The sequence below is a fragment of the Pyxicephalus adspersus genome, chromosome 2 (assembly GCF_032062135.1).
Source record: "Pyxicephalus adspersus chromosome 2, UCB_Pads_2.0, whole genome shotgun sequence".
Lineage (NCBI taxonomy): Eukaryota > Metazoa > Chordata > Amphibia > Anura > Pyxicephalidae > Pyxicephalus > Pyxicephalus adspersus.
The window spans coordinates 104128556-104156211 of record NC_092859.1 but is presented as its reverse complement, the minus strand read 5'-3'; the positions used below and the strand labels follow the sequence as shown (position 1 = coordinate 104156211).

Sequence of the window (27656 nt, the reverse complement as noted above, 5' to 3'; positions counted from 1 at the left end):
GACAAATTGCTGTTATTCTGTTAATTGCACTATATATGTTGTTATCACAATGTAGAAATGAGTAACACCAGGCATACTACATCATTCTTCAAACAATCAGTGACCCAATTACATACACTGCAAGTGACTTAGTGCAAAAAAATGTTTGTATGCTAACATAATAGAGAAAAGCAAAGACATTAGCATGTAATATGGAATGAAACACCAATCAAGATCAACTACTATACCAAATAAATATTGAATAAAAAGATTTACTATATGAGTGTTTTCATTTTGTGTCCTGAATCAATTGCATGGTCTGCTATTGCTAGCTCTATGTCCTTGTATACACTGACATTGAGTTCTAGCATTCCTTTGCAAGGGAAAGATTATTATATTATTATAACTATTGAGTTAATTTGGGTTATTAATATCATATGTCTACTTTTAGTGAGATGATGTTTTGTTTGCAATTTGCAAAAAAGCAAAATGACTTAATGTAAAAATATAAAACAAAAAAACACACATTAAAGAATCCCACCACATTTGTAGAAGCAGAAACCACAACACAAAAAGTATGGCCTGCTTTAAATTAGGCTTACCCTTACAGAATGAAAATACATGTCACAAGCTTTCTTACAATGATAAAGCAACAATACCATATCCTCCCTTTTCTTCATGATACATGATTCAAATATTTACCAAAGTAATGACCTCATGTTACAGTCTCTTCTCGCAGCTGGGAGCCCATACAAGATATCTTATAAAGCTAAAACACTCTCTGGCTTATGGTCATATGTAAAAGTAAGTAAACCTCATAGAAAATGTCGAGAAAACATTATATCATTGAAACAGAAAATGCAAGTGCTCACATTTCATAACTTACACTAAAGCACATGGCATTGTTGTATACATTCCATTATCAATCAAGTTTGTAAACTGAAAAAGTAAGTACACCCCATTCATTACCAATTTATCACCAAAATTAAAATTAAGTGAAAAGCACAGTAGCATTTGTTACCATTCAAAGGGCAGGATTTCCTTGAAAACACTTTTTCGTCTTAAAAATGATGGAGGCCTGGGACTGCCGGATTTTAAACAATACTATATTTTAAACAGAGTCTTTAACTGGAAATATGATGGTGACTCCAAGGGTTGGGTTAACATGGAGTATGATCTCTGTACTTCTAATTTGGGTACTATTATTTAGCTGCGGAAAAAAAATTGGAGCCTTGGGCCCGGATACCTCCCCCCTCACTCTTACTACACTTAGGTGCTTGGATACTCTGCACAGACAGCAAGAATGGTTGTATAATCCCCCCTACTCCCTATTACTGGCCATTCCTACTTTGTTTCGGGGCTTCAGCCTAAGTTTTTTCTGGGTCAGCAGCCTGACTCTCCACTACTGCTACACCAAGTGATAATGGGAGACTCTGGGCGCCCCTTGGCACAGCTTGTGCCCTTAGAAGCACGTAGGCCAATACATAACTGGCAGCATTTACAACTGTGCCACTTTGTGCAATCCTTGCCTCGCTTTATACGCTAGTGGTTTGATCTCATCCCGCTGGAGGATATGTTAATGGCAATGATAGGCCTTCTCATACTGTATCTCTGCTTTATAAGTTTTTAATTACTCTCACTGGCCCAGTGTTTCCTGATTATCTATCTAAGTGGGAAACTGAATTACACTGTGCATTTTCTGAATCCCAGAAATGCATGGCAAAATGTCACATATTTGGTGGCATTGCCCAGTGATTGAAAGCTATTGGAAAAAAGTTCTACAAATGATCGAGACAATCCCAGGAGCCTCCTTAGAGTTCACTCTTGGTGTGTACTTTTTCATTGTACCGACCTTCCTTTAGGCAGATACAAATGTTCACTGGTGTCCTTCCTTTTTAATGCAGCAAAAGCTCAGATACTGCGTTATTGGAAGGACCCCAGGGAACCTCCACTAAAAGGTTGGTTTCAATTGGTTGAGGAAGTTTGTGAAATGGAAGAAGGGTATCATGACTTTGGAGATATGTCGTCAAGGTTCACTACCACCTGGGCCCCTTTGATTCTATTTAAGGACAGTGCCCATTACCTCGGTATACTTTCTAGAACAAGGGGTTGCCTTGCCTGGGTCATCCCTGGACACTTTTGGTTGAATGCTGTACTTCTCAAGTCCCTTCACGCTGTTACACTGTCATCTTAGACGGGTATTGTACAGAATATTGTATATTTTCATTGCCTTATACTGAAAGTATATATTTTTTTATATTATTTGAATGACATTCACTCTTATTGTTGATGTTTCTATATTTTATGTTTTCTTTATTTATTATTTGCCCTTACGTCCCCTTTGTATACTATCCTGCCCTGACCCTCCCTCCCCCTCTCCCCTTATCACCTTACAAACACAATTTTGTCTTTATTTCTATGCTCTAGTTTTTTTTTATATGATTGTAACTATGGGGGGATGGCCTCATGCCTCAACATTACTCAGCTCAAATTCAATGATTGTCCCAGCTAGGCTTGTGAAGGCCTACCTGGTATTTGCTACCTCTATACTATTTGGATACAAACTTTTCTACATATACGATACTGATCTGTTTTGAGCCTCCATCCGCCTAATGTTCTACTTTTGAATCTTTGTTCCTTGTGCTGTTATTAATGCTATTGTTTCTATTCCTGTTTTTCCTATGTTTGTCTAATAAAAAACCTTTAATAACAACAACAAAAAAGCACAGTACAACTTTACCAAGAAATGTAACAAAAAGAAACAATAGAGGGCTATCAACTGGCCTAGCCAGTTAGTTGTAGTTAATCTGAACTCATGGCAGCTCATGGAAGGAAACCCTCAAACACACTGCAACTGAAGGAATTGAGGAGTGGTCAGAAATGATCAGGCCTCAACCACTGCTTTGCCCAAACTGATTAGCATAACATGACATTTCTGAAATTATATTTCTTTATTAGATTAATACTTGTTTTGTCACCAAGCTGTGCAATGATTTATGTGGTATGCACTCACACCCTTCCTTGTTCCAGTGGTGGGTCCCCTCTCACATGGGTTTTGTTGGCAGCTCTCTTTAGAGAAGCCCATCGCTCCTTGCAAACTGCTCTGGCGAAAAACCAGCAACCTCCTAATGTATATTCTGCATATTGGCCACACTGTCCTCATCAGTTCAGTGAACCCACAGCCTAATCAAACCCACCTACAACAGATGAGTTCCAGGTACATGACAATGCTGATCTACATTTTTTCTTTTCCCTATAACTGCTTCTAAAACCATAATAAACATACGTGAAACAATATGGGGCCAACATTATTTTTTGTTTGTATGAAGATCTAATGTTTGTCTTTAGAAATACATTAAAGGCAATAGTTTTTATGGGATTTATATTTTTTTCGTTAAATGTGTGTGTAGGTTTTAGACTTGGACCCACGTACCGTGCTACCCTTAACACAGGTTTTTCTAGATTTTATAAGTTGGAGCTGATAAACTACTTATTGCTGACATCTGCATTCCTCTTAAAGTCTAATGCCAACACTATGGGCCTGATTTATTAAAGCTCTCTGAGGCTGGAGAGGATACACTTTCCACAGTGAAGCTGGGTGATCTAGCAAACCTGGAATGTATTTTTTCAAAGACACGCTATTCATTAGCAAATTTTTTCAATCCTGGACCAGATCCATTTCAGGTTTGTTGGATAACCAAGCTGTGGAAAGGGTATCTTCCCTAGCCTTGGGGAGCTTTAATAAATCAGGCCCTCTGTGTTAATTTTCTAACCCCTGCACTCTATGTTACATACTACTAAACACTGTGGTAATTTCTCCTGACCTACTAAATTTGACATTACATAATACTCCCCCTGCTCACCAAGAGGCATAGTACTTACAATGCTCCTCACTAATTACCCCTGCACTCTTTAATACATCCTACTAACCCCAGCGCTTTACATTGTATAATAAGGTCCCGAAGGTCTATGTGGCATACTATTTACCTGCCCCATGCAATTTACACACTGCTTTCTCTCTATATTATTTGTACAAAAATATTCATTATAGCAACATTTCAGTTCTTCCCAATGAGCCTTTGTGCATAGGTGTCCATAAGACTTTCACCTGTGGCACAGTTATTGCAGTTTTATAGGTACAAGGACTGTGGCATATGTGTATCATGTATACAGTAAGTAGTAGCTTATGTTTTATTTATCATGCTAATTTAGGCCCCTTCTACAGTGCAGTTTGGTCACACCTATATTTTGCCAAAATGCTCTGTATCACTACTGTCTTTTGATGCCCCTAACCCTTTCTTCCAGGCTGGCACAAGCAGTGTACATTCTTTCTGTAGCTGGTGCACAGTGGCTCTCAAAATTTATATGCAAAGCAACCTTGTTGGAGAATATTATTAACTCTTCTATCAGTTATAGGTGGAAAGGCAGACACATGTATCTACTGGTTTATCTATTATACTAGGTTTATCTGCTTCTATGAGGTATATCTGGGAAGAGCTATACACATACTGGTCGTTGATTACTATGGAGGACAGAATGTTGGCATGGAAATTGGATGACCATAAGGAACCCTAAGGAAGGCAAGAAGTGTGACTAACCAAGACTGTGCCAAGACTGTACGGTGCAAGAAATGTAGCAACATTATTGGAACAATAGTAATTTGGCAAAGGGGCATCTTACCTCATTCTACACATACTACCAGACATTTTATTTGTGGAGCTTCTAGTATGTGTGCATGTAAAGAATTGCACTTACATGGCTATGAAGTGTAAAAGAGTAGATAACACTGACAAGAAATGCTAAAAGATTTCCGTTAAACAGTAAGCAGAAGGTGATTTTATGTTCTCTGATGACTTCAAACCCATTTCACTCCTAATTTGTCAAAAACTGTGAACAGCTACATAGTTTCTTTTATCTTCTTGAAACATGATCTGATGCTGAAGTCACTGATGCTTGAAAAAAATGTGAATAACTAAAAAATGATTACTAGGCATTTTTGTGATTTATTATTTTTCTTTATCAAAGAACTCTTTTTACAGTCTTCTACATACTTCTGCGACTTGACTTCAGAGCAAAATAAAAGATTTGCAGAAAGCATTAAGCCTCCTTTTCGCTCTCCAGTAAGACTGAGCTGTTTATAAGCATGACAGTGCCTTGGAATTTAGCCAGTGCCTATAGTGCTGTGCCTAAGGAGAGTGTAAGCAGCTGCAGACTTGTAATTCAAAACCGCTCAAATTTCCTCAAGGACCAGCACTTGGTTTGATGCACAATGAACGCAAGACACAGCTTCTCACTCCAAGGATTCTCTTTCAGTCTGCCTGGGAAAGAAAGGCAAAGGACTAACCTGAGTGCAGCCAGAGAGATCTAAGTAGATGATCTTGTGACAACCTTTTCCCGAGCCCAGGTACTGTAAGCCTTTGTCTGTAAACTTGTGGCTGTATGCTAAACTCAGATACTGCAGATTGAGAAGGTATCTAGAGGGAAAAATAAAAAACAGAGATAGATGTAAGATAACGGTGGAAAAAATAGCATTCAGGGAAAAGGGGATTGAGAACTTAAATCTGAAAGGAGAAACCATTTTATTATAGTATATTTAGAAGTTCTCTTTTAGCTATGATTTAGGATGTGACTACTTAACTTTCATTTAAAAAACTAGAAATAGATTTGAGGAAAACTAATTCATTCTTTCACAGTTACAATGAGCTCTAATTTGCTGTAAAACTTTTCATGGAAACTTAGATAAGCATAAGGCAACAATTATGTGTATGCATTGTTTTAGGTGTTTGGGTGGAAAAAAAATTAACTCAGTAATGACCTTTGAAGCTGTGTAACTATACTTCAACTTTAAATAACCCACCAGGAACTTTCTTTACAAGCTCCTTCTGTGCCAGGGGAGCCAGCCCTTGGTGAGCCATACAAAAAACCCAACCAATACACCTCATATTTGTATGACTCAACCTACACGGTTGTTAAAGGAACAGCAACATTACTACAAAACTGATACCTAACAAATCATTATATTCTAATACTTGATCTACTGTTAATCACTGGAATCCATTACACACTAGTTTATGTAACAGTATATTATAAGGAAGCACCAAGTTTCTCTAAAATCCTAACATAAAAATTAAAATCCCGATTTTTAGTTAGTATAAAGCGCAATTCAAGGTATCGTTCCTTAGATAGTATGATTATTTATATTTTTTTTCATTTCTATATTGTTTCCAGTCATGCTACAGTAACCTACAAATGAGCTGACATCTTGTATATTTGACTGAAGAACATATATGATAATACAACACTGCCACCAAATGGAAATGGGTTCTACATTTTAGTATAGAGCAGTTGGAGAATTAAAAAGTAGTTAAGGAGGATCTTACTTGAGAACAACTAACTTATTCATACAAGAAAGCTATAGAGAACATGAGAGAGCATTTCATAAAATGTTCAGCTGGCAGTGCCATAACAACACTGTTCAGTGGACTTTATTGCTAGTTTTGGCACACTTTACCTTATAAAATGGTTGTCTTCCTGCTGCACATTGGAACATTTTTATATTTACATAAAGTCTACATAGGTTAGTAGAATGCAGCTGTTACAATCCATCTAATTATTAAGACTAGACTAGACTAGACTGGAAGCAAGTCAAATTGAACTAAATCTTTGTAGTTACAGATAAACAACTATTAATAATGTATATTGAATAAATAGTTATTATCCAAACAGCCACAATATCCTTAAAATATAAAAAAGATCACGCCAAACCAACTTTGCAGTTCTAATTCATTGCAAAAGGGGTAACAAAATGCCAGTCTACTGTTTATCAGACATTTGGGGGAGAAAGACAGTTACCGGTAGGTTTTAAAAATACCCAGGCAATGGAAGTCAGTGCGGCTTGTCAAAGTGATAAAACTAGTTCTCTTCTAGAGGATAGAAGGGTGTAAAGTACCTACTGGCTCAACTCCACAGGCTACATTTTATTAATGGGCTGCAAAATGCAGGCTGCTTCAATAAGAGTGAATATTAGCCTCTAAGCCTTACTCTCACTGCTGCTTTACCAATTCCCTTTTTTCGAGCTGGATGAATGAGCTTCCAATGTGGAGTGGCTGCAGTAACAGTTGTCTATTGTACTACCTATTTTCAATTGTTGTACAGTACAGAATACATCTAGTGGGCTAAACAAAAACACACAGAGGGTAATCTATTGCCTATAGGCTGTAGTTTTAGTATAATTTCATTACCAGTGCAAAAAACAGAACATGTGGAGCACAAACAGATGTTCAGTTCATCGCAAGTATCATATGTTTAATACTATTGTAAAAGAAAATATGTTAAACTGAAAACTAGGGCAACATAAATATATTGGATGAAATAAAAACTATGTATATAAGTATTATAGATACATATAAATGTAAGCAATACGAAGATACAAAGGTGATAGATGCCCCACTTAAAATAGTTGTAAAATATATCTAGAGTTTACTTATGCTACAGAACATAAAGACAGGTCAAGGTCACCACCACAGAATACACTCTTAAATAGCATCACTCCCCTAAAATAACTTGTTGTAGAACCTACCTGGACATGACACGTAGAGTAGTGTTAGTTATTTCAGTATGTGATAAGTTGAGATAAAGCAAAGCAGGGCATCCTTCAATTATAACTCTCATTGCTTCGTCCTGGACAACACAAAGTAAATTCTATTTATTTATAACTAGTATCAGAATGGATGCATAAAACAGTCTAGTCCATGTAAATGATAAACTTTGATGCTTTCTTATATCTGCAAATTATGAATCTGTGAAGTGTATTGTTGAAAATTTCCTAAATAATCAAGTGATCCAAAAGTTTAATGATGACCAATGATTAGCAATGATTAATCAATGATCTTTGACATATCCTCAAGTCTTTAAATACTAAGATCCCTGTTCTTCTAGTTAGGAGAACTACAAGGCATAGAACAGTAAAGATAGGACATGTAAATGTGGCACCATGATAATATATTAGGCCACAGCCATTAGAGGGGGAAAGGAGTCAGCAAAGGGGAATAGGATTCTGCAAATGACTAGTGTTTGACTATGACTAATGCTTTGTTTAACTGAAACTTGTGTTGGTTGTTGTGCTGACCAGTGGATTTAACAAAAATGCACCCCTTATTTTGATGATAAGTTCTCAACATGTATAACCCTTAAAATACATTTTGGGTCTCAGGAAACCTGAACTAACTGATGGTCAGTGGGAAAAATGCACCCATTATGGTGATAATCAGGAAAGAATGCTGTTCTCAGTATTATTCGAAATGCCACCCTTCCAGACAGCTAAAAAGATCACTGGTGCCATGCGACTACCTCTGCCAAATGGCACTGAACCCAAACCTAAGCAAACAACCTCAGATGGGAGATCAATCAGCCAGTGGATGGTGGAGACTGACTGATCTTGAGGCTATGCAAAAATAACTAAAAATTTGTTGCTTTTGTAAATACTGTATTCGTTCCTTATAAGTGCATGAGTTTCAATTGCGGAGATCAAGCACTTAAACAGCTGTTGCTACTACACTTTGAACCATTCCTTCATTAACAAATAGTGATATCACTGAGGCATAACTCACTAAAATCTATAAACCACAGTAATCTATCTTTTAATATGAGTACTAATGCTACGGGTTCAATCTAAAATAAAACACAAAAATTTCCTCAACAAGACTATTTTATGCTGCACGAAGGGAGGGTCAGTGGCTTTATTACAGAAATAACTGAATGCACATGTAACATCTGAATATGATTATTTCATTTTAAAAAATCTTCAAGCTTCCACTTACATTTAAATTTGGGCACTCTGACATATTTAGATCTTGAAGGTTTTTACATTCTCCTAGAAAAGAATTGTAATTTTTTATTAATATAAATAATTAATAACATTTCAGTAATTATGCAAAACCATGTGGACACACGTGCAATAATTATCGTTGGAAACGAACGACTAACGACAGATTGCCAATGATCATTAACAAAAAAAGTGCACAACAACTGGCCAACGACGCCGATGAACGAGGAATGTCGGTGGAAACGAATGACTGTCCTGGCGGATCTGATTGGATTGTTCTGTGATACACTTTCTCCTGTACATGTCACTTCCTGCATCGTTCAAACGATCGTATTTGGTGTGTGTACATTATTGATGGATTATATTTGAACAATCGTAACATTTTAGCATGTACAGAATTGTGCACAATACGATTGTTCAAAATAATTGTGAATAATCATTGATTAGTCGTTAATCGTTCATTTTCTAACGACAATTATTGCACATGTGTATGTAGACTTAGTATTCAAATCAACCCCTGTGCATCTGTGGAGCCCCTTGACCCAGGCTTAGATCCAGGGCCTTGGTTTAACCTTGTATATGGGACACTAAGCCCCATCCTTGTCATTCAATCAAATGTTTTAACTTTTACTTCCCATTGAGTTTTTACCATTTGATAACAGAATGATACAGATGGAGCTTTGTGCCAGGAAAGGTTAAGGCTTAGTTACATTTTTGAAGATAAATTAAGACCCATTGTATAGCCTAGGGCTAGCAGCCAAAGATGCTTCAATGGCAGTGATTTGAAAACTAAGAGGCCAACAAATAATAACTGGAACAACTTATATTTTCAACTGGTTTCATCTTTCATTTAATTAAGAAAAACATCAACAAGAATATTATTTGCCACTGGGTGCAATACTATTTGTTATTTACCTAATTTCCCTTGTATTTGTAAATGGGCTTGAACTTGAGCAGTGTTGGTGACAGTTTTAGGGGTGGGTAAGGCTCATTTGTTAAAATGATGTTTTTCATCCAGAGTCGAACCTGCTCTGCCCCCATTCATGTAGCAGAACAAGATCGTCCCAAACTGCTCTTCCACAGCCAAATCTTTTCATACTCTAAAAAATGATTACATGAGAAAGATCTATGATTTCCTAACAGCTTGGTTTAGGCTAATTTGACAACATAATATGAAGCGTAAGTACAAAACGCAGAACCTAAACATTTTTTTTTTTTGGAAAAAAGGGCGCCAATAAATATTTTACCACACTGTTATTACACTTATCCAATTTATGAAATCAACACTGTTAAAGTGTCATGTCACATAAAGGCTTTGCACAGCTTAGTAACTGTGAATCTTCACATTTTAGACAAGTTGGCTGACACTCTTATCAGAAACTCACCAAGGATTTCCCCATTAATCAGCTTTCAGCTGTATCCAGCTGCTACACATCCACTATAGTTAGGATAAACATCCTTCAAGACATCAAGATAAGTAATTTCCCTCTCCCGAGACACATAGTTTTTTCTGTTATCTAAAAAAAAGTTATTTTATTGGCACAGTTTTTGCGCCCAATACTGATATTTTGACTTACTAGAAATATGATACATGACAATTTTAAGTGAGTATAGGCAAGTTTCTTTCTCTTCTGAGCTGACCAATTTAAAAATGATAGTTTCATCTATGAAACCATTGCAGAGGTGGCAAAGCAGAACCAAACAATGATACCGCCACCATCTTGATTCTAAAATGGCTTAAGAAATGGAATGCAGTATTTGGCTTTTACTTAACAATTGCCCTAAATCAAGCCAAATAATGTAATTTTGTCAGTCTATGTAATTTTAACAGTCTATACGCCTACCATATGGTCTTTAGCAAGCTGTAGATGGGTAGTAATGTTTTCTTTGAATAGCACTGAATTGTTGCTTGGGACATTGCCATGCACACTATTGTTTTTCACTTCTTCCCTTAATAGCGGACTCATGAACATGAGAAATTAAAATTCGCCAACCCAAGAGAGGTCTTTTGTTTCTTACATATTATCCTGGTGTTTTTCAAGATTATCCAGAGTACTACAAGCCTTGCTCTTGGTGCAATCTTTGCTGGTAGACTATTGAAATGGTGACAGTGGCGCCGAATAGTCTCTAGTTTTACATGACCTGTCTATTAGTGGTCCAAACTTTATAAGTTTTAGAAATAGTTTTGCAATCTTTTCCAGCCCGGTAAGTCTCAATAACTGTTTTATTGCAGGCTTTAGAAATCTTCTTTGTTGAAACCATGGCACACTTTCACAAGCTAGTTTGATAACTACAGCAGCCCTCACATCTGTACACCCTCCCTATGTAACAGAGCATTTTTTGCACTTCTACACTTCAAGTAATTTATATGCACAACTTTTTTTAGGACAAGCATATCTTTATTTTGTTATATTATCCTGCAAAAAAAAATACAACTTTTTTTCCACTTTAAATAGTATTAATTTATAAAAAACATTGATACTGTAAAGTAAGTAAAAGTAACTATAAGTATGTTTTTGAATACCTTTCTCTGTTTATAATTTGAAACATTTAATAATCTTTCTCACTAAATTTATAATGTATAACAAAAATAATGTTTTTGACTGTCTTTTAATGTGTTTTTTTATCTATCAATAGCAGTGGTCCCCAACCTTTTGAGGCTTGCGGACCGCTAAATGCATGGACTCCGTGCATGCATGGGGAGCCATGTGTCCCCTCAGAGTGACGTTATTATACCAGAACCCACCCACTTTCCCATCACAGGTTTGAGCCTGCAGTAGGAGAGTGTGAGGGTTGTATCCAGAAACAACCCGCCCAATGCCCTGTGCCTGAGATGTCTCGAGGAGTTGTGGCCTGCGGCTCTGGCCAGTGGGCCCCCCAGCTGGGTCCCTCTTCTGGTGAATGCACAGTCGCGGCCCACCTGTCAGATGGCTGGTTGGGGACCCCTGAGCTATAGGACTTGGGCAAACAGTAGCAGTGCAATTTACTGCAGTTTAAAAATAAACCATTATACTTTTTGTGTGAAAAAATGAACAATCACAAATATAAAATAAAAACCAAATGCCAAAACAGTGCACAATGAAAGTGATACCATTATCACAAATTGTCCTGAATAATACAACAATACACTAACATATCCTTTGATAAACATGACCATTCCTAAACTCATAAAAACATAAACAAATTAAGATTAATGATGAGATGTGTGCCTAATTTTGCTCCAAGTAATAAGTCAGACACAATTTCTGTCTTTTCACAATATAATATGCTTCTGAGCCACTACCCTTTTACCTTAAATAGCTTTTTTTTTTGATTACTAATATTAGTTTTGAGTGTCTTTTAATGATGTAAAACTATGCATTATCTGTCCACAGAACATCCACTCCTTTGTCATGCTCATTATCATCAGTTTTCATAAAAAATGTGCAGATTACATACAATCAAAATAAATATTGAAGTCTTGCCCTACAGGCCAGTTTACTATCACACTTCCTCTGTGTCCTCCTCTGTTTAGCTGTGATAGAAAACAGATCCTTAAGCAGGAAGAAAGTCCTGTCTAAGTTCATAGGCAGTACATTGCACATGAATTTAGAGTGCAGCACCCTGAATAGCCAAAAGTGAGAAACGTATTGGATTTAATGACACTAATACTGCATACTACGGTACAAGAAAAAACAATGAAAATTGCAGAATCTGGGTCTCTGTTAGGGATTGCTCTTACTTTGCACACCTCAGTGTGAATTTTTAAGTGCATGTACTTAGCAAACCACAAGGACAGTCAACTTTCCAAAGAACAGTCATTCTTATGTCCTTACTAATATGTTTCAATGCAGTAGATTTTCTAAACACATGCTGCACACAACTTTGTGTGTTGTGGCTGTCATTAAAATCCAAAGGGAAGACAAGGAACGTATACACACACACACATATATATATATATGTATATGTATATGTGTGTATGTGTATATATATATATATATCTACCCATCTTTTGGATAAGTATCTACGGTGTTCTTTGTAAAGTGCATTTGTGTTTGAATAGCTTTTTAAATAAAATTGCAGCATTTAAATGGCAAGCAACTGCATTTCACCAGCTTTACTGCAAACTGCTTTCAAAGAAACACAACATAATGCAATGCAGATTAAATGCAACCTCTGAAATGCCACGTGTACTGCTCAAATAGATTTTTTTCCGACTTGAGTTTGTGCATTGCAAATACATATGAAACTCGGGAAACCAGTGCCCATGGACACTTACCCTTACAGAGATTTACGCCCACTTACTGAAACACTAACATTTTTTCTATTTCTGTCTGTTTAACGCAATGATATTTCCCTCAGTTTCTGTCCTGTTAAACCGTTGTCAATCAAGTGAGGCATAGTGTAATTGTACAGATAAGAATATTTGTATGACTTTGTCAAGTGGATATTTTTGCTCAGCCCTAGATGTATCATGTGTTCTAATAGTAACATGACATGCAGTATTTCTTCAAAATATTTGAAATATGTAGTTATGTTTAACATGCTTCCAGGTTTTACTTCTACAAAGAACAATTAAAGCTGACAGACTCAAGGGAGTTCTTTTGTAATATTTCATGTTTGTGGATTTCCAGTGAAGTGAAGTTAGTTTACTTGTACGAAATACATTAAAAAACATTATATTAGCAGAAAATGTTTGCACTATTGTTAATTCCCAGTGACATTTGGTGGGCTTCACTAAAACTGCCTTGCATTCCCTTGTGTCTTCTCTTACTTATGTGACCTACCCCACATCCATTACAAAGAGTTGTGTCATAGAATACAACTGCCATAAAATGCAAAGAATGTAGGTAGCACCCATATGGGATGTCTCAAGGCTCTCTTAATAAATGTATGATCAATTTGATCATAACTTAATACAAAAATAGACAAGATAAAAGTATTACACACAACACAGTAAATACCATGTATACATAATAGTGTGGATATTTTCTCCCCTAAAAGGCCAATATGGATACTCCAAAAATATACAATTTATGTATATCAAACTTGTAGTGTATGTAACTGGGTCAAAGTAATCTTTTGTAATCTTCACTTCATTTGAAACAGTATTTAGGGGTTATCCAAATGTGCTCTGTGGCACATGTTCTTTTCTTTAGGTTTGCATACTATCCAAAAAAGAGATATATATAAATTTGTATGTATATCCTTAATCGTGTGCAGCCCAAATGTCCACTAGCAAACAGAACCCCAGGTTGTCCCTTCCCAAGCACAATTATTCCAGGTCCCACAGAAACAGAAACCTGCCTAGAGAGACACACTCTCTGCATTGCATTATTGGGGATAAATTAACTAAAGTACTTCAAGCTGTTCACTTAGTAAAGCGAATTATCAGTATGCTGGGGGTCCCTCAACTAGCTTAGTGATTATAGTGGAAATTCACTTTACACAGTACCCAATCATATGCAAGGAAACACAAAAAAATAAATAAATTAAAAAAAAAAACTTTTGCCTGTTCTTAGTTAGCTGAAATCAGCAGAGCTTCACCTTGTACACTAAGTTCATTATTACTTGCAGAGTGATAATTCCCTTTGTGAACAGCCTAAGCTCTAGTTTTTCAACCTCAGTGGTAACTCTTATTACTTTTCCTTTTTGTTTTTAAGTATCATGGGGTTGTTGTCATTGCTGCTGTCAGACTACAACTAGCAGGCATCAGGTAGGAACAATGTTGGGGTCTGTTAGGCAGAGGTGTAGTGGTAAAAAAAGAAGAGGGGGCACGATACTATCCATGATGTGCCTGCCCCACTACACCCCTGCCTATGTGTCACTCAAAGGGGAAGAAACTTCCCCCAGAGTGATGTCATGATACCAGAACTCACCAACTCCCTCATCACAGGTCTGAGCTGGTGATTTGAGAGTGGGCAGGTTGTGTTCAGAGAAACAACCCTCCCACTGACCTGAGCCTGCAATTCCATATGGGAGACATGGTTCGTGGCTGTGGCTGGTGTGCCCCCCCCCCCCCCCCCAGTGGGGTCCTTCTCCTGACCCCGCAGGGGGGCGGAATGCCCAGAATCGCAGACCACCAAAGAATTTCCTAGCAAAATAGGATTGGGCTCGTGTGCCCATTCCCAAAAAAGTGAGGGCACGGATCCATTGCACCCCTGCTGTCAGGGACCGAGATTAAGTGGTGAAGTGGAAGTTACAGAGACAAAGATAGAAGATTAATGGCTAGTTTCCTGCTTGTCCAATGTGTTATACAACACTTCTATCATCCAAAGATGTTGTAATACAAAAAAACATTTCTATTCCACATGCATATGTTTTAACTTTCATGTTGCAGCACACATATCAGCAACAGATTCAAGGAAAAGCTGTTCTTGTGAAATTTCTCCCAAAACAGCAATAGGTTGATATATCCATGTCAACAAGCTGAAAACAACAAATGTATAGATGTTCATATTTGAAGTCAGAGCATGGTTAGGAATTAGTCACAAATACTTTTCTATTGTATACCACTCCCCATCCCTTCTGATGCTCTTCCTATAACAACCATATTTTTATCTCAGAAGTTTAGTTAATATAGCTGACGGTTAACCATTCAAGAAAATTCCTACCTATGATTTTCTGCCTGACATCTATAAAACAGTCAAGTGAACATGACCAAGTTTCTTGTTTGAATTTGCACCTTGTTTCTGTTGAGGACTAGTATTGGAAATACAAGGCTCAAAAAGTTGTCAGTACTGTACCACCTCTGTTGCTTCCACCTTTGCTACCAGTGACAAAAGCAGCAGGAGTCTCAACACAATATAATTATTTCAGCCACCATACTGCAATTAAATACCCAACCATACTATAAAAAGTATTATTTTATTAAGGTTTCTACATATTTGGGTACATTATGTATTCCCAACCAGATTGTAGAACAAACCACAGACAGGAAGAAGTAACTAACAAAAAATAAGTGGAGACCAAGAGTAGGAGGGAAGAAAGCCACAGGGAAAAGTGTGAAGAGAAAAAAAAGGAGAGAAAAAGAGGAGAGGGTAGCCAGGAATGGATCCAAATATTCATGACTCAGTAACTCCAAGATACCCAAGAGATAGTCTAGTATATTTTAAAAGCAAGAGCCACACATCTAGATTTTTGGTAAGATAATGATCTGTTCAGTGGGTCCTTGGAATTAATGCATATAATCACTGCCGTTTTTATTTTTTTCATTATGAAACCAAGACATCTTGATTTTTACCTGGGTGACAGTCGGGTAAAAGTCTACCATGGCTTGTTGTAATGTAAATGTCACAAATTGACATTGAATCTTCAAACACTGAATGTGATTCAAGTTTAGTACAGCTTTTTTTTCACCCTACTATAAGAGTAAACTGTGTTAGAACTATCAGCCTTACTTTTATGGGACTCCTAGAAAAAGGAAATGTATGATTCCAGGATCCTTCAAGCATGTGCACACTGGTGAATAAAATTGGGATTCTTATGAACAAACTCCAGCTGCATTTAGATGTGTCCAGAAAACATGGGTTACAAGAAGAATTATTCATCTCTGTAGTTTCTGTCCACATTTCAGTGTTTAACTCATACAGCACATTAATGCAAAAAAGCAGCTGCATTTATCATAAATTGAACTGCAGTGTGTACAGGTAGCACACAGCCACCTTCTATGATAAGGGTTTTCTTCTTCTAAATATACTGACATTGCAGTCAGTTGAACCAGTTTTTTTTCCAATTTTAAACTGTTATTGTGCATCCCATTTACTAGTTTGTGTACTAAAAGTTATAGTTGTTTAGGTAATTTTTTGTTTTTCAAGTTTAAAAAACGATCAGCAAAGACCTATTTGTACGACTTGCAAGCCAAATAAATGGAGTAATATAAAAAGGTTTAGGCCAATAAAAATAGGCCAAAGTGTAATAATACATTTTTAGAAAAGTAAAGGGATGACCAGCATTAATTATAATCAGGATCTTCTGCACTGCATGTGTTTAAAGTAAATATGCTGGCAGAAGAAGGGGCATAGTGATCCCAAGACTAGCTAAATAAAACAGTTTATCTTTTCATTGATAAAACAATTTCTACATAATGTATGTATTGCATCTAGGTATTTAGCTTTTTATTTTTTAGATAAAACCTGTTAACTATTCTGTTTCACTTTCTTTGGTTGGGGGGTTTACTATTGTGGAAAAATAGCTAATCCTACAAACCAGGATCATTGTAAGTTGGTGGGAGCCATGCAGTGTCTGTGCTGCCCTAAAACTGACATTGATGATTTACTGAAGAGTGGCTCCTAATATTTCAGTTCTACCATGTGTATGATAGATACAGAAATGTAAACAGGGTTACACAGACACTGAGGTTATATAAAGCAACAAGCTGTGAAATATTTTACATCATCTTGAAAAATGTTTTCTTTTCAAACAAATGAAATAAGAAAAACAAAGAATGGTGTTACTCACAGCATCACATTTTACATTTAATTTGCAAACACTACACACAAAATGAAAGCCAGAATCTGATATGATGCTGTGGGGAACATCTCCCTTTTACAGCTTTATTTAAAAAGGAGGTGTATAGTGGAAAATGTGTTTCAGTTTGTAACCAGAGTTACAGCAAAGTGTGCAGTCACATCCCTGCCAACATTACTTGGAAGCCAGAATACAAAATCTCTGCAGAGGAGTTACAATATAAAAATCTTTATTTACTCTCATTAAAGGGGAAAGTGCTTATGTATTTCAAGCAAAAATCTTCACTGTATCCAATTCAGTTTAGAACTTTTGTGTATGTTTTTATAACACATACATATGTATGTTATGTACAAATATTCTGTAAAAAGTTTTTTACCATGCATAAGAATATGTTCTGACTGGCACTGAGGTTGAGGTGCCGTTACTGCTTCCTTATGCCTGTGAACCACTGCCTTGAGGGGATTTCTACAAGTAGCTTCTACCCACAGCAGCCCCGTAGTGAAGTACCATTCAAAGTCACCAGTTGTCAAATCTGTAGACGCTGCTTTTTTAAGCTGAAAAAACCCAAAATATACTCACCTATCCCCATTCCATCACAGGCACAGCCATGATCTTCCTTCTTCTCTTCTTAGTAATGGTCCTTGGCCAACTTGTTTGGCCGGGGCAGGATGATGGAGTTAATGTAGTCCCGCACCTACAGGGGAAGCATCTCCGCAAAATTTTGGCAACAATCGGGCAGGTAAGAATACTACTTGCAAAAGGGACATCGCCTATCCCTTTCTGCAATTAAGCCTTGACTGATGTTAAGTTGAACTTTATGAAGTTCCAACTTTAGGAACCAGAGGGGTGAATGACCAGGAGGACCAGCAAGGTGCCAGCCATCGGGAGTCATGCAGAATTGCTTGATCCCAAGGCAGGTCAGAACCTAGCCAAATTGGTACCAAATACTGAAGTCAAATATTTTAATGAAGAAATGCATAAATAAAAGCAAACCTGTGCTTTTCACATGTATGGCACCACAAGAGGATTATTTGAAAGCCCACTTCATTAGCTCAGGTATGAAACAAAAAGCACTTTGTAAAAATATATAATACAGTAAAATAATCCTTTATATAATAATCAAATTTTCATAAATGGCAAATAGTAAATTCTACTGGTTCACATAATAAGGGACACGATAAACAGGGATATATCTCTGTTTTCAATCTCTCAGTTGGGGGTATTTAGTATCTTCATTCCATTCTGAGCTGATTCCAGAAGGATGGATTGAAAGTATTCTTTTTAACTCATCCTGTTGGAAGCTGCTTGTGTCCCATGTACCTGACAATCCCTATCTGCTTCTTGATAAAACAAAGCTTTGAAGCAGTTCCGTGTAAGATGTTTACCAGCTGACGTATGTATGGCTCCCAGGACCTTTACTGTCACTGTTAAACTGGCTATATACTGCTGCACTTAAATTAAAGAACTTGTATTACTGATCAATGTTTGATCAAAATTTCAATGGATCAAGAATACCATACATGAACAATTAGGAAATGAAATGCTAATGTCCTTGCAGCTGCATGTACTGACACTTACGGAAAATGGATCTTCACTTACTGAAATGACTTATAGAAAAAAACTCTCGTTTTACAGGTGTTATTTACTAATATTTGGTTAAGTAGGGTGTATCTCTAGGTTTGCTGGTTTATTACATAGATTATCTGTTAATTTGTGTTTGTTTGATTGGTTTCTAAATACATTTTTTTGTTTTGTTTTGCAGCCTAGAGGTGCCAACTTCTACACCTGAAAACTGTATTTCAAGTAAACTATTTCATTACTATACAGGAAAATAAGGGCCATCTGGATGTCAGAATGCAAATTATTACCCTTATTGTGTTACTTCTCTTTTGCAAAGTATCTGAATTTCGAAAGGTAAGAAGAAACAATGACAAACCTCACAGCTCCAAGAAAATTTCAAGCACTGTCAAACGCTATGCTCCGGGATTACCTTGTGATACATACACGTATCATAATGAAAAATACTTGGACTGTCAGGAGAAGAAGCAGACATCTGTCCTCCAGGACTGGCCAGAAGACCTGATTCACATACTGCTGGCCAGGAACCAAATCCGTATTTTAAAAAATAATGCCTTTTCTAAGTTTCAGAACCTTAAGACTCTGGATTTGCAGCAAAATGAACTTAGAAAAATTGAAAAACAGGCCTTTTTTGGTTTAAAAAAACTATCCACTCTTTTATTGCAACACAACCGCATTAAAACTTTGTCTGAAGAAGTGTTCATACATATGCCTCGGCTCACCTATCTGCGGCTTTATGAGAATCCTTGGGATTGTAATTGTGAGTTGGAATCCCTAGTGACTCTGTTACAAATACCTCGTAACAGAAACTTTGGAAATTATGCCAAGTGTGAGTCACCAGTTGAGCTAAAAAATCAGAAGCTAAAAGAGATCACACCCCAAGTCATTTGCCAAGAAGAAGATGACAAACCTAAACCACTAGAAGGAACTAAGCCTTCTAGACCATCTGTGGACTCAACACTTTGTTATACATATCTTTATCCAATAACAACACTGGATTGCAGGAGAAAGGGTATTTTTATTTACACTATACTGTATACAAAGCCCTTTATAAATGCATTTTATAATTATCAGAGAACTGAGTGAGAGTTAGTCTAGAAAATACTCCAGCTAAAAAAAAAAACATTCTCTATGTAATAGGTTTAGCATATAGAACATTTTTTTTTCATGCATTTAACAGGTTAGAAGGACAGAAGGACAGGATTAATTATAAACTGCGTGGGAAAAGTACCAAAAACATAATGTAAAACGTCCGGATTTAACTTAACTTAGACTTTTGTATAATAGAAAAGGTAAATAGAAAATGTGTTTCAGGGGTTTACCGGGTCCCCCTTCATCAGGACTTGGTACTGTTGAATGAAATGTGTACTGAAGAGATCATGAGGGTAATTGAATCAATCACTCAAGGTACCAGTTAAGCTGTGATCTGTGATCTGTGAACCATCCAAAATTATGAAACAACCAAATATTCATTATATTAGAAAAAATACCAGAATCATGTCTCATCGCTACTACTGAGGTTAAACCAAGGTTTTAGGGATATGGGTTATGACAATTTTTATTTTACCCGTGGCCTAATTTTGCTGAGTTTCATGTAACCACAATGTCATATTATCTACCATTTAGTTTTCATGCTAAACTCAATAATTACAATAAGTTACTTTGTCTTCAATTCACTCTACGTAATATATCTAAATTTGTCATTGTAATTGTAATTATACACTATGTCATGTTACCGTTCCTTTTATTTAATGCTCACTCTAAATGCCCCTGTACTCCCCTGGAAGTCTATATCAGCGGTCGCCAAGTGGTCCACGAGAACATTTTGGTGGTTCACGGCTCTGGCCTGTGCGCCCACTGAGCAGGGACAGGAGAAGAACCCAGCTGGGCGGGCGCAGCAGCCAGAGCCACGGACCATGTCCCCCGTACAGATCGCAGGCTCAGGGAAGTGGGTGGGTTGTGTTTCTAAGACCTGCAATGAGAGAGTGGGCTGGTTCTGCCATCATGGCATCACTATTGGGGAATTTTCTTCCCCTTTGAGTGACACCCAACTCCCCGAGTATGCGCTGTCCAGAGCCGGTAAATTTAGGGGTTCGTGGGTCCTGAAAAGGTTGGCGACCACTGGTCTATATAACATATACCCTGGATGTGCCTCAAAATAAGGGTCAGCCACATATAGGTGTCATTTAAAGCAAATAGTATTACATAGTTAAGAGATTATAAATCCAAAAGAAAAGTACTTGCAGCTTTTACAACATGCAAACTTCTAGTTTATCTTCAGCTGCATAGACTATTGGTATATGTATTGCAAAACAGCAAGGGGGGATCTCACAGCATGTTGTCCAGAAGAGTCAACAAATGTTTATATTCCCCTTCCTTCAGATCACAGATGGAAGCTGGAGATACAACATAAAGACACATTTTACAGCTGGAAGAGATGCAGATTTACCACAACCCATGGAACTTTGTATAACAAAAACAATCAGCTTTAATAAAACAAGATGTCTCTTCCAATAGCATAACTTTAAAGACATTCAATGCTGGATTTAACTCCATTGTTCACATTTTCAATTTTATATATTCAATTATATTTAGATATTCCATTTGTATAGTTTGAGGTGACCATAAGAATGGGGAAATTAAAGAATTTAAATTATAGAGTAAGTACATCGTTCTCAAAAAATTGAATAGAAGCAGATGATTTTATATAACCAGCTTGCATTATGTGAAACACACTTACAATGAATGAACAGGGAGTACTCTTTCAAAGTAATGTATTTTGGAAATATTTGAGAACATCAGAAAGGTTTATTTACAGTACAATGAGAACTCACAAGTATTGAGGGCAAAGACACGCATAGGGGCTGATTTATTAAAGCTCTCAAAGGCTGGAGAAGATACACTTTCATCAGTAAACCTGGGGGATCCAGCAAACCTGGAATGGATCTGGTCCAGGACTAAAAACATTTGCTAACAAGTAGCAAATGACTTTTAAGAAATTCATTCTAGGTTTGCTGGATCACCCAGGTTCACTAATGAAAGTATATCTTCTCCAGCGTGTGTGCGTTTTATTAAATCAGGCCCATAATGTTACCACAAAAGTGCATCCTAACATATCCACTAATCGCAATTCTAGTAGGTTGCCTAAAACTCAGTAATTCACGAACTCTTTTTTATCAGTCAGAGATCCAATTTTTACAAAAACGTTATATATGTAAATTATATTACATTATGAGAAAACTTGGATTACATTCAGATTACACTCAAAGTAAGGTAACAAAAGTTGTGTAAAAGACAAAAATAAAAAAAGTAATGCTGCTTTTCATTTTTTTTAGAGCTACAACAAGTCCCAGATGACATTTCTTCCGACGTCATTAAACTCGATCTTTCCAATAATAAAATCAAACGTCTGAAATCAAAAGAGTTTAAAGATGTTTCAAATCTGGAGATATTAAACCTAAGTAATAATAGAATTGAATCCATAGATCCAGGTAAGACTATTTCAATGAACTTAAATCTTTCTTGTGGGGTTTTCCTATTTTAATAACCTTTTCTGAAACCTCTCTTGTGATTTTACAATAATTATTTAATAATTAATAATTTTATCAAGAATATTTTTCCTGATATTTGGTTCATGTTGAACATCCAATAGATTCTGCATGCAATGCTTGTTGGGTAGTCAAAGAAAATGAGGTTTTAAAAAAAACTGGTATGAAAGTTGAACAAGCATATTATCGTAATTTACCCAGAATGCCAAAATCGTAGCTTAATTCCCCATGTAGATGTAGTCATAGCCAAGGTAAATCTCTTTGATACGAACAGGTAATTTAGGTGTCTGTGCAAAAGTTTTACCCCTACCTTTTTACTGTCTCTCAACCTCAAGCAATAAATACCATGAGATGACTGTCAACTAGTAGTTAAAGCATACCTAAACTCAGAATTTTTACTTTACATACCCCCTTTCATCATCTAGGCGATCAAGAATGCATGGGAGCACAGAGCCTACCACGATACCTACATCACGTATCGCGGGAGGCTCTTGAATGCTTCCTGAGATGCTTGGGCATGCGCAGAAGGAGCCCTTTCATCAATAGAGAAAAAATTGCTGCACTCACGCATGCGCAGTGAGATCACCAAGTTTTTTCCCAATCTGCGTTACCCGATCTCGCGTCTGCACAGTGCGAGATCGGGTGACACAGGAAGAAAAACCCGTAAGAAGAGAGAAGAAGATGTCGGCGTCTGGTGTTCCCTCTGTGCCGGGCCTAAAGACAGATACCAGGATGCAATGGAAAAAACTCACAACTGATAGACTGATCTGTGGTATTGAAGGTAAGTGTGATTTTTTTGTTTTTGTTTTTGGTTTACTTCTGCTTTAAATCTTTTAGTAACAAATAGATCTTTTTACCAGTGCAGTCAAAGCCTTAGTGGATCCTCTGTCTCAACAGCAGGTAGAAAAAGGGTAGTAAAAAGCCTTCACTAAAGCACCGGATGGTGGGGTTGGGTTGGCTTCGAGTCACATTGGGGCCTTTGTAATTTCCTCACTGGCAACAGGTGACCCAAGAAGTATTATACCAATGGTCAAAGTAAAGGTCAAGATGAAGCCAGATCTACAAAATACTTTGTAAAATCAAAAGCAATTATAATTATACTCTAATCATCTTGTGTTTTGGCAGCTGCATTTTCTGGCCTCATGAATCTCCAAGAACTGGATCTATCGGAGAATAACCTTTCTAACTTCCAGTATGGAGTTCTGGAAGATCTATACTTTTTGAAGAAGCTGTGGCTTAGGGACAACCCCTGGAGGTGTGACTACAACATCCATTACTTATTCTATTGGCTAAGGCATCACTACAATGTTAACTACAATGGTTTGGAATGCAAGGCGCCAGAAGAATACAAAGGCTGGTTTGTTGGGAAATATGTCAGGAGTTATTATGAAGAATGCCCAAATGAAAGATACCAAGTACATATTGGAGTTGATGATGATGAATGGGAGCAAACCGAAGGTGCTAAAACAAACTCCAAACAAACTGATTCTTCAGCAAAACGGGGTGTATTACTAACAGTGCTAAGTTAAATCACTGGCTACATTTATGATAAGAACCGTTTCTTTTTTAACAAAATAATTTTTGTACTTTATATTGTCGTTAAAATACTGGAAATATGTTTCTTCATACAGAGTCCAGTGGTGTAGAAGATTCATCTGTTGCATCATTTGAGTATACATTTATAGATTTACAAATTTTTTGAACTGTCTGGCTTTTGCCAAAACTTATGTTGCATACTCGAAAATAGAAATTGCCCAACAAGGAGCACAGTTGAATAAAACAGGGTAGTTCCTTTATAGGAACTGGCTGCAAACTGGACCAGTTTTACAAATTTTTGCTTCAATCTTTGATGATTCACAGACTGGCAAATCAGAAGGAGTGTGATTAAAAGCTGAAAACAAAGGTGTCTTCTTTTTGTAATGACAAGCATGTTACAAAAAAAACTGGAAAAAGGAGATGGTTGTCTTGCATTCTGTTTAGTACAGCACTGTTTTAAAGTAAAACTAATGCTGCAAAGAATTAGCTGAATTGTAACAAAATTTGTCAGAAACTGTTTAGAAATTCTGGTATGTAGGAATGCCAAAGCAATGAATGGAAAGTAGCACTTCAAGCAAGGTTTCATAAATAGATCAAACAGTTAAATGTAACAAAAAAAAGTAAATGCATTAAAAAATCATTCAACTGTCCTGGTAAGTGCTTCATAACTATTGGACATCTTATCGTAAAAGTTACATTTGCAATACAATGAAACAAGGAAGATTTTTTGAACATAACCAATTCTAAAATTATAAATGATACAAAAATGTTTTGTTGAAAACAGATTTAGTGTGTCATAGATAAAGCACAGTACCAAACAATTTATTACCCATTGTGGACACTGGGGTTTAGGTTTTAGCATAGGTATGAATATTAAGATAATCTTATAGTATATATGTTAAGTATATACGACAAAAGACCCTGCACATGTGGCAGCCAGATTGTGGTGTGGGATTGACACATGTCCTGGAGAATTTTTAAACATTTCTAACAACAGGATTTTGTTATTGTTATTAACCCCAAATGCAGAGAAGACTATTGCATGAGTTTCTTCTTGGAATCCATAGCAATATTTCAGATTAACTTTTGAGTTACATTACAGGATATGCCTTGTTTGCATTCACTTTGTAGCTAATATTAGGCAAATCTGCCCAGGTTTTATTCAAGAGTTTTCCTAATCCTGTTTAAAATTTGTGGGAAGAAAATCTTCTTAATAACTTCTTGCCTTGATTAATATGTAAACTACTGTCAACAAAAGGGTATGGCGCTGTCAACAGTGATGCACCACTACAAAATAAAAAAAAAACACAGTACAGTAGGAAGAAGTTATTGAAGCCTCATTTATGTATGTGGTTTTACAGAACATTCCAATTTTAATGAACAAAAACAAATGCATTTAAAAGAAAGGCCATATTGGCATGCAAAAAAGGCCAGGAGGCATCTTTCCCCAGGACTGTACAAATATTATATGTTGTGTTGGTAACCTGAGTGGGCTTGCTTATATCTGTTTTCTTCCAGCAACTAGTTTTTTTTTGTATCTCTTAGAAGTTATATATTGTGTGCTCATTTGTCAAGGTAACCTAAAGATGTATTTTTCTATTTTATTTAGTAGTTGATTTAGGCAAATTCATAATATTTTCACAGAGCATTAGTTATATTGTTTAGCTCATAAAGTAAACCAATTCATTCCTTACATGTGCTCTTTTAGGACAAATATACCGGGTGTATTACAATAGCTATATGTTTGAAGAACATTTCACTATGGCCACCAATCACCGCAGCACATTCATGTGCTAAATTTTCTTTAGAGCACAGAAAACTGTCCCTACGGTAAAGTAGGGTTGATTATATTTGCCCCCCAGGTCAAAATTTTCCAGTTTTCCCAAGGGAAGTGGAGCAACTTGAATAATGTAATTCCAGTTACTATCAAATTTTATTTCACTGTTCATAATACTATTTCGCCCGTTAGGAAAGGAAAAAGTTACACTGGCCCTGCATAAAGATATTACCTGTTTGAAAACCCCTCGAAAAAAGGAAAATAATTTGTAACACTCATAAGGAAGCCCTAAAGTATATGTAAAAAAATATAATATTAAGGTACAAACAGTTGCCCACCTCCCCATTTTTCCTTCATCATTTTACTTTTCACAAACTCATCCCTGTTTGCAACATTTCCTTATCTTTTGACGGTCATTTGCACACTTTCTTTTACTTTGTTGCATACCGTATTTTTCGGACCATTAGACGCTCCGGACTATAAGACGCACCAGGTTTTCCGCACGGGAAAACAAGAAAAAAAAAATTCATTTGATTTCCCCTGAGATCCAGCGTGCGGCACTTGTGCCCGCCCATGAAGGCCGCGCCGATCGGCATTCATGAAATCAATCGGCGCCGCCTTCGTGGGCGGGCACAAGTGCCGAACGCTGGAACACAGGGGAACACAGAGGAGGAACACAGACATTGGCTGCTATCTGCCTCTGTCTGTGTTCCTCCTCTGTGTTTCCCTGAGATCCAGCGTGTGGCACTTGTGCCCGCCCATGAAGGCAGCGCCGATCGGCATTCATGAAATCAATCGGCGCCGCCTTCGTGGGCGGGCACAAGTGCCGAACGCTGGAACACAGGGGAACACAGAGGAGGACACTGGCTGCGGGGACCGGCGGGGATACAGGTAAGTAAAAAAATATGCATTCGGACCATAAGACGCACCCTGATTTTCCCCCCACTTTAGGGGGAAAAAAAGTGCGTCTTATGGTCCGAAAAATACGGTAATTGTCACTTTGGGGTGCTCATGCCTATTGAGTGATGACACACAAAAATGTCACCTGCCTCTTAATTTTCCCTCCTCATTCCTTTCAGGGGCATCATTCCTTTTAGTGACGCCCCTTCTTTTCTCTTCTCTCTCTTCCTCTTCATCATTTGCTATAAGCAACAGACCACAATTATCTGCAAGGGATGTAGTTTTTAAGTATTGTTATGTGACAATACTGTACTGTGCATCTGCAGAACAGGTACACAAAATCAAAATGTTTATATTTAATGTTGATTGAGGGGGGCTTTAAATTGTGGAAAAGCATTTTTTAATTATTTATCCAGTTGTAACCCATTACTTATATTGAGCATTGGGTAGACAAGGGTTGTTTATAGTCACCCCTAGGTGAGTATGCAGATATTTAGGTGAAAGTGAAGTGAAAGTTGCCTTGAGGAGATGATATTTAAAGATGGAATGGTCTGTTAAAGCCATAAAGCATAGACATACATTATAAATCTAGAGGTATTATATATATACATATATCTATATTGGTATTTTCCCCACTACCCACAACTCCTGACAACTAAAATACGACTTTGTGTCCCATCTGTACATCTGCATAAAGCTTTATTTTTGTGGATGTTTGGGATATGGATCTCACAAATCACAATTGTGATGTTCCAGAGACATGTTCCAGAGGCACTAAATACAGGCACAATCAATCATTACACATACTATTTGAAAAAGGTTAAAATACAATCCTAGTATTATTTAAAGAAAATGTACTTTATTGTAGTAAATGTATATATGGCACTAATGTGTATATAGGATTCTGTGCTTTGTAACATTTTTTGTATTAATACCAATAATCAATCACAATAAAGTATACCAGGTTCATATTTTTAAATATTAAGGTACACTTGATATTATGTAGTGCTTGTAAAGAAATATATTATGATTTTTTAGCACAGCTACCCATATTGTATATGTAATT

At 36.8% G+C, this 27656-nt stretch overlaps 2 protein-coding genes across 2 annotated transcripts in view; one reads left to right on the top strand and one right to left on the bottom strand.

Annotated features, from left to right (window-relative positions):
• FBXL13 (F-box and leucine rich repeat protein 13) overlaps positions 1-27656 on the bottom strand; it is a gene marked incomplete at its 5' end in the record, with an annotated part of 72650 nt that overhangs the window by 26108 nt on the left and 18886 nt on the right. The window contains 3 exon segments of the mRNA XM_072401717.1: positions 5324-5453; positions 7559-7659; positions 8799-8851. Of these exon segments, the coding sequence (XP_072257818.1) occupies positions 5324-5453; positions 7559-7659; positions 8799-8851 (284 nt within the window).
• LRRC17 (leucine rich repeat containing 17) lies at positions 5103-25678 on the top strand. Its single transcript, XM_072401719.1, has 4 exons — positions 5103-5383; positions 19014-19841; positions 22165-22320; positions 23503-25678. The coding sequence occupies exons 2-4, from the start codon at positions 19106-19108 to the stop codon at positions 23904-23906; spliced, it is 1296 nt and encodes a 431-aa protein (XP_072257820.1). The 5' UTR covers positions 5103-5383; positions 19014-19105; the 3' UTR covers positions 23907-25678.

Bases quoted from the DNA above. Each gene is read 5' to 3' on its own strand.
- LRRC17 (XM_072401719.1), top strand. From the start codon at position 19,106: ATGCAAATTATTACCCTTATTGTGTTACTTCTCTTTTGCAAAGTATCT. The intron at 19,842-22,164 runs GTATTTTTATTT...CATTTTTTTTAG, and splicing joins ACTGGATTGCAGGAGAAAGG to AGCTACAACAAGTCCCAGAT. The intron at 22,321-23,502 runs GTAAGACTATTT...GTGTTTTGGCAG, and splicing joins AATTGAATCCATAGATCCAG to CTGCATTTTCTGGCCTCATG.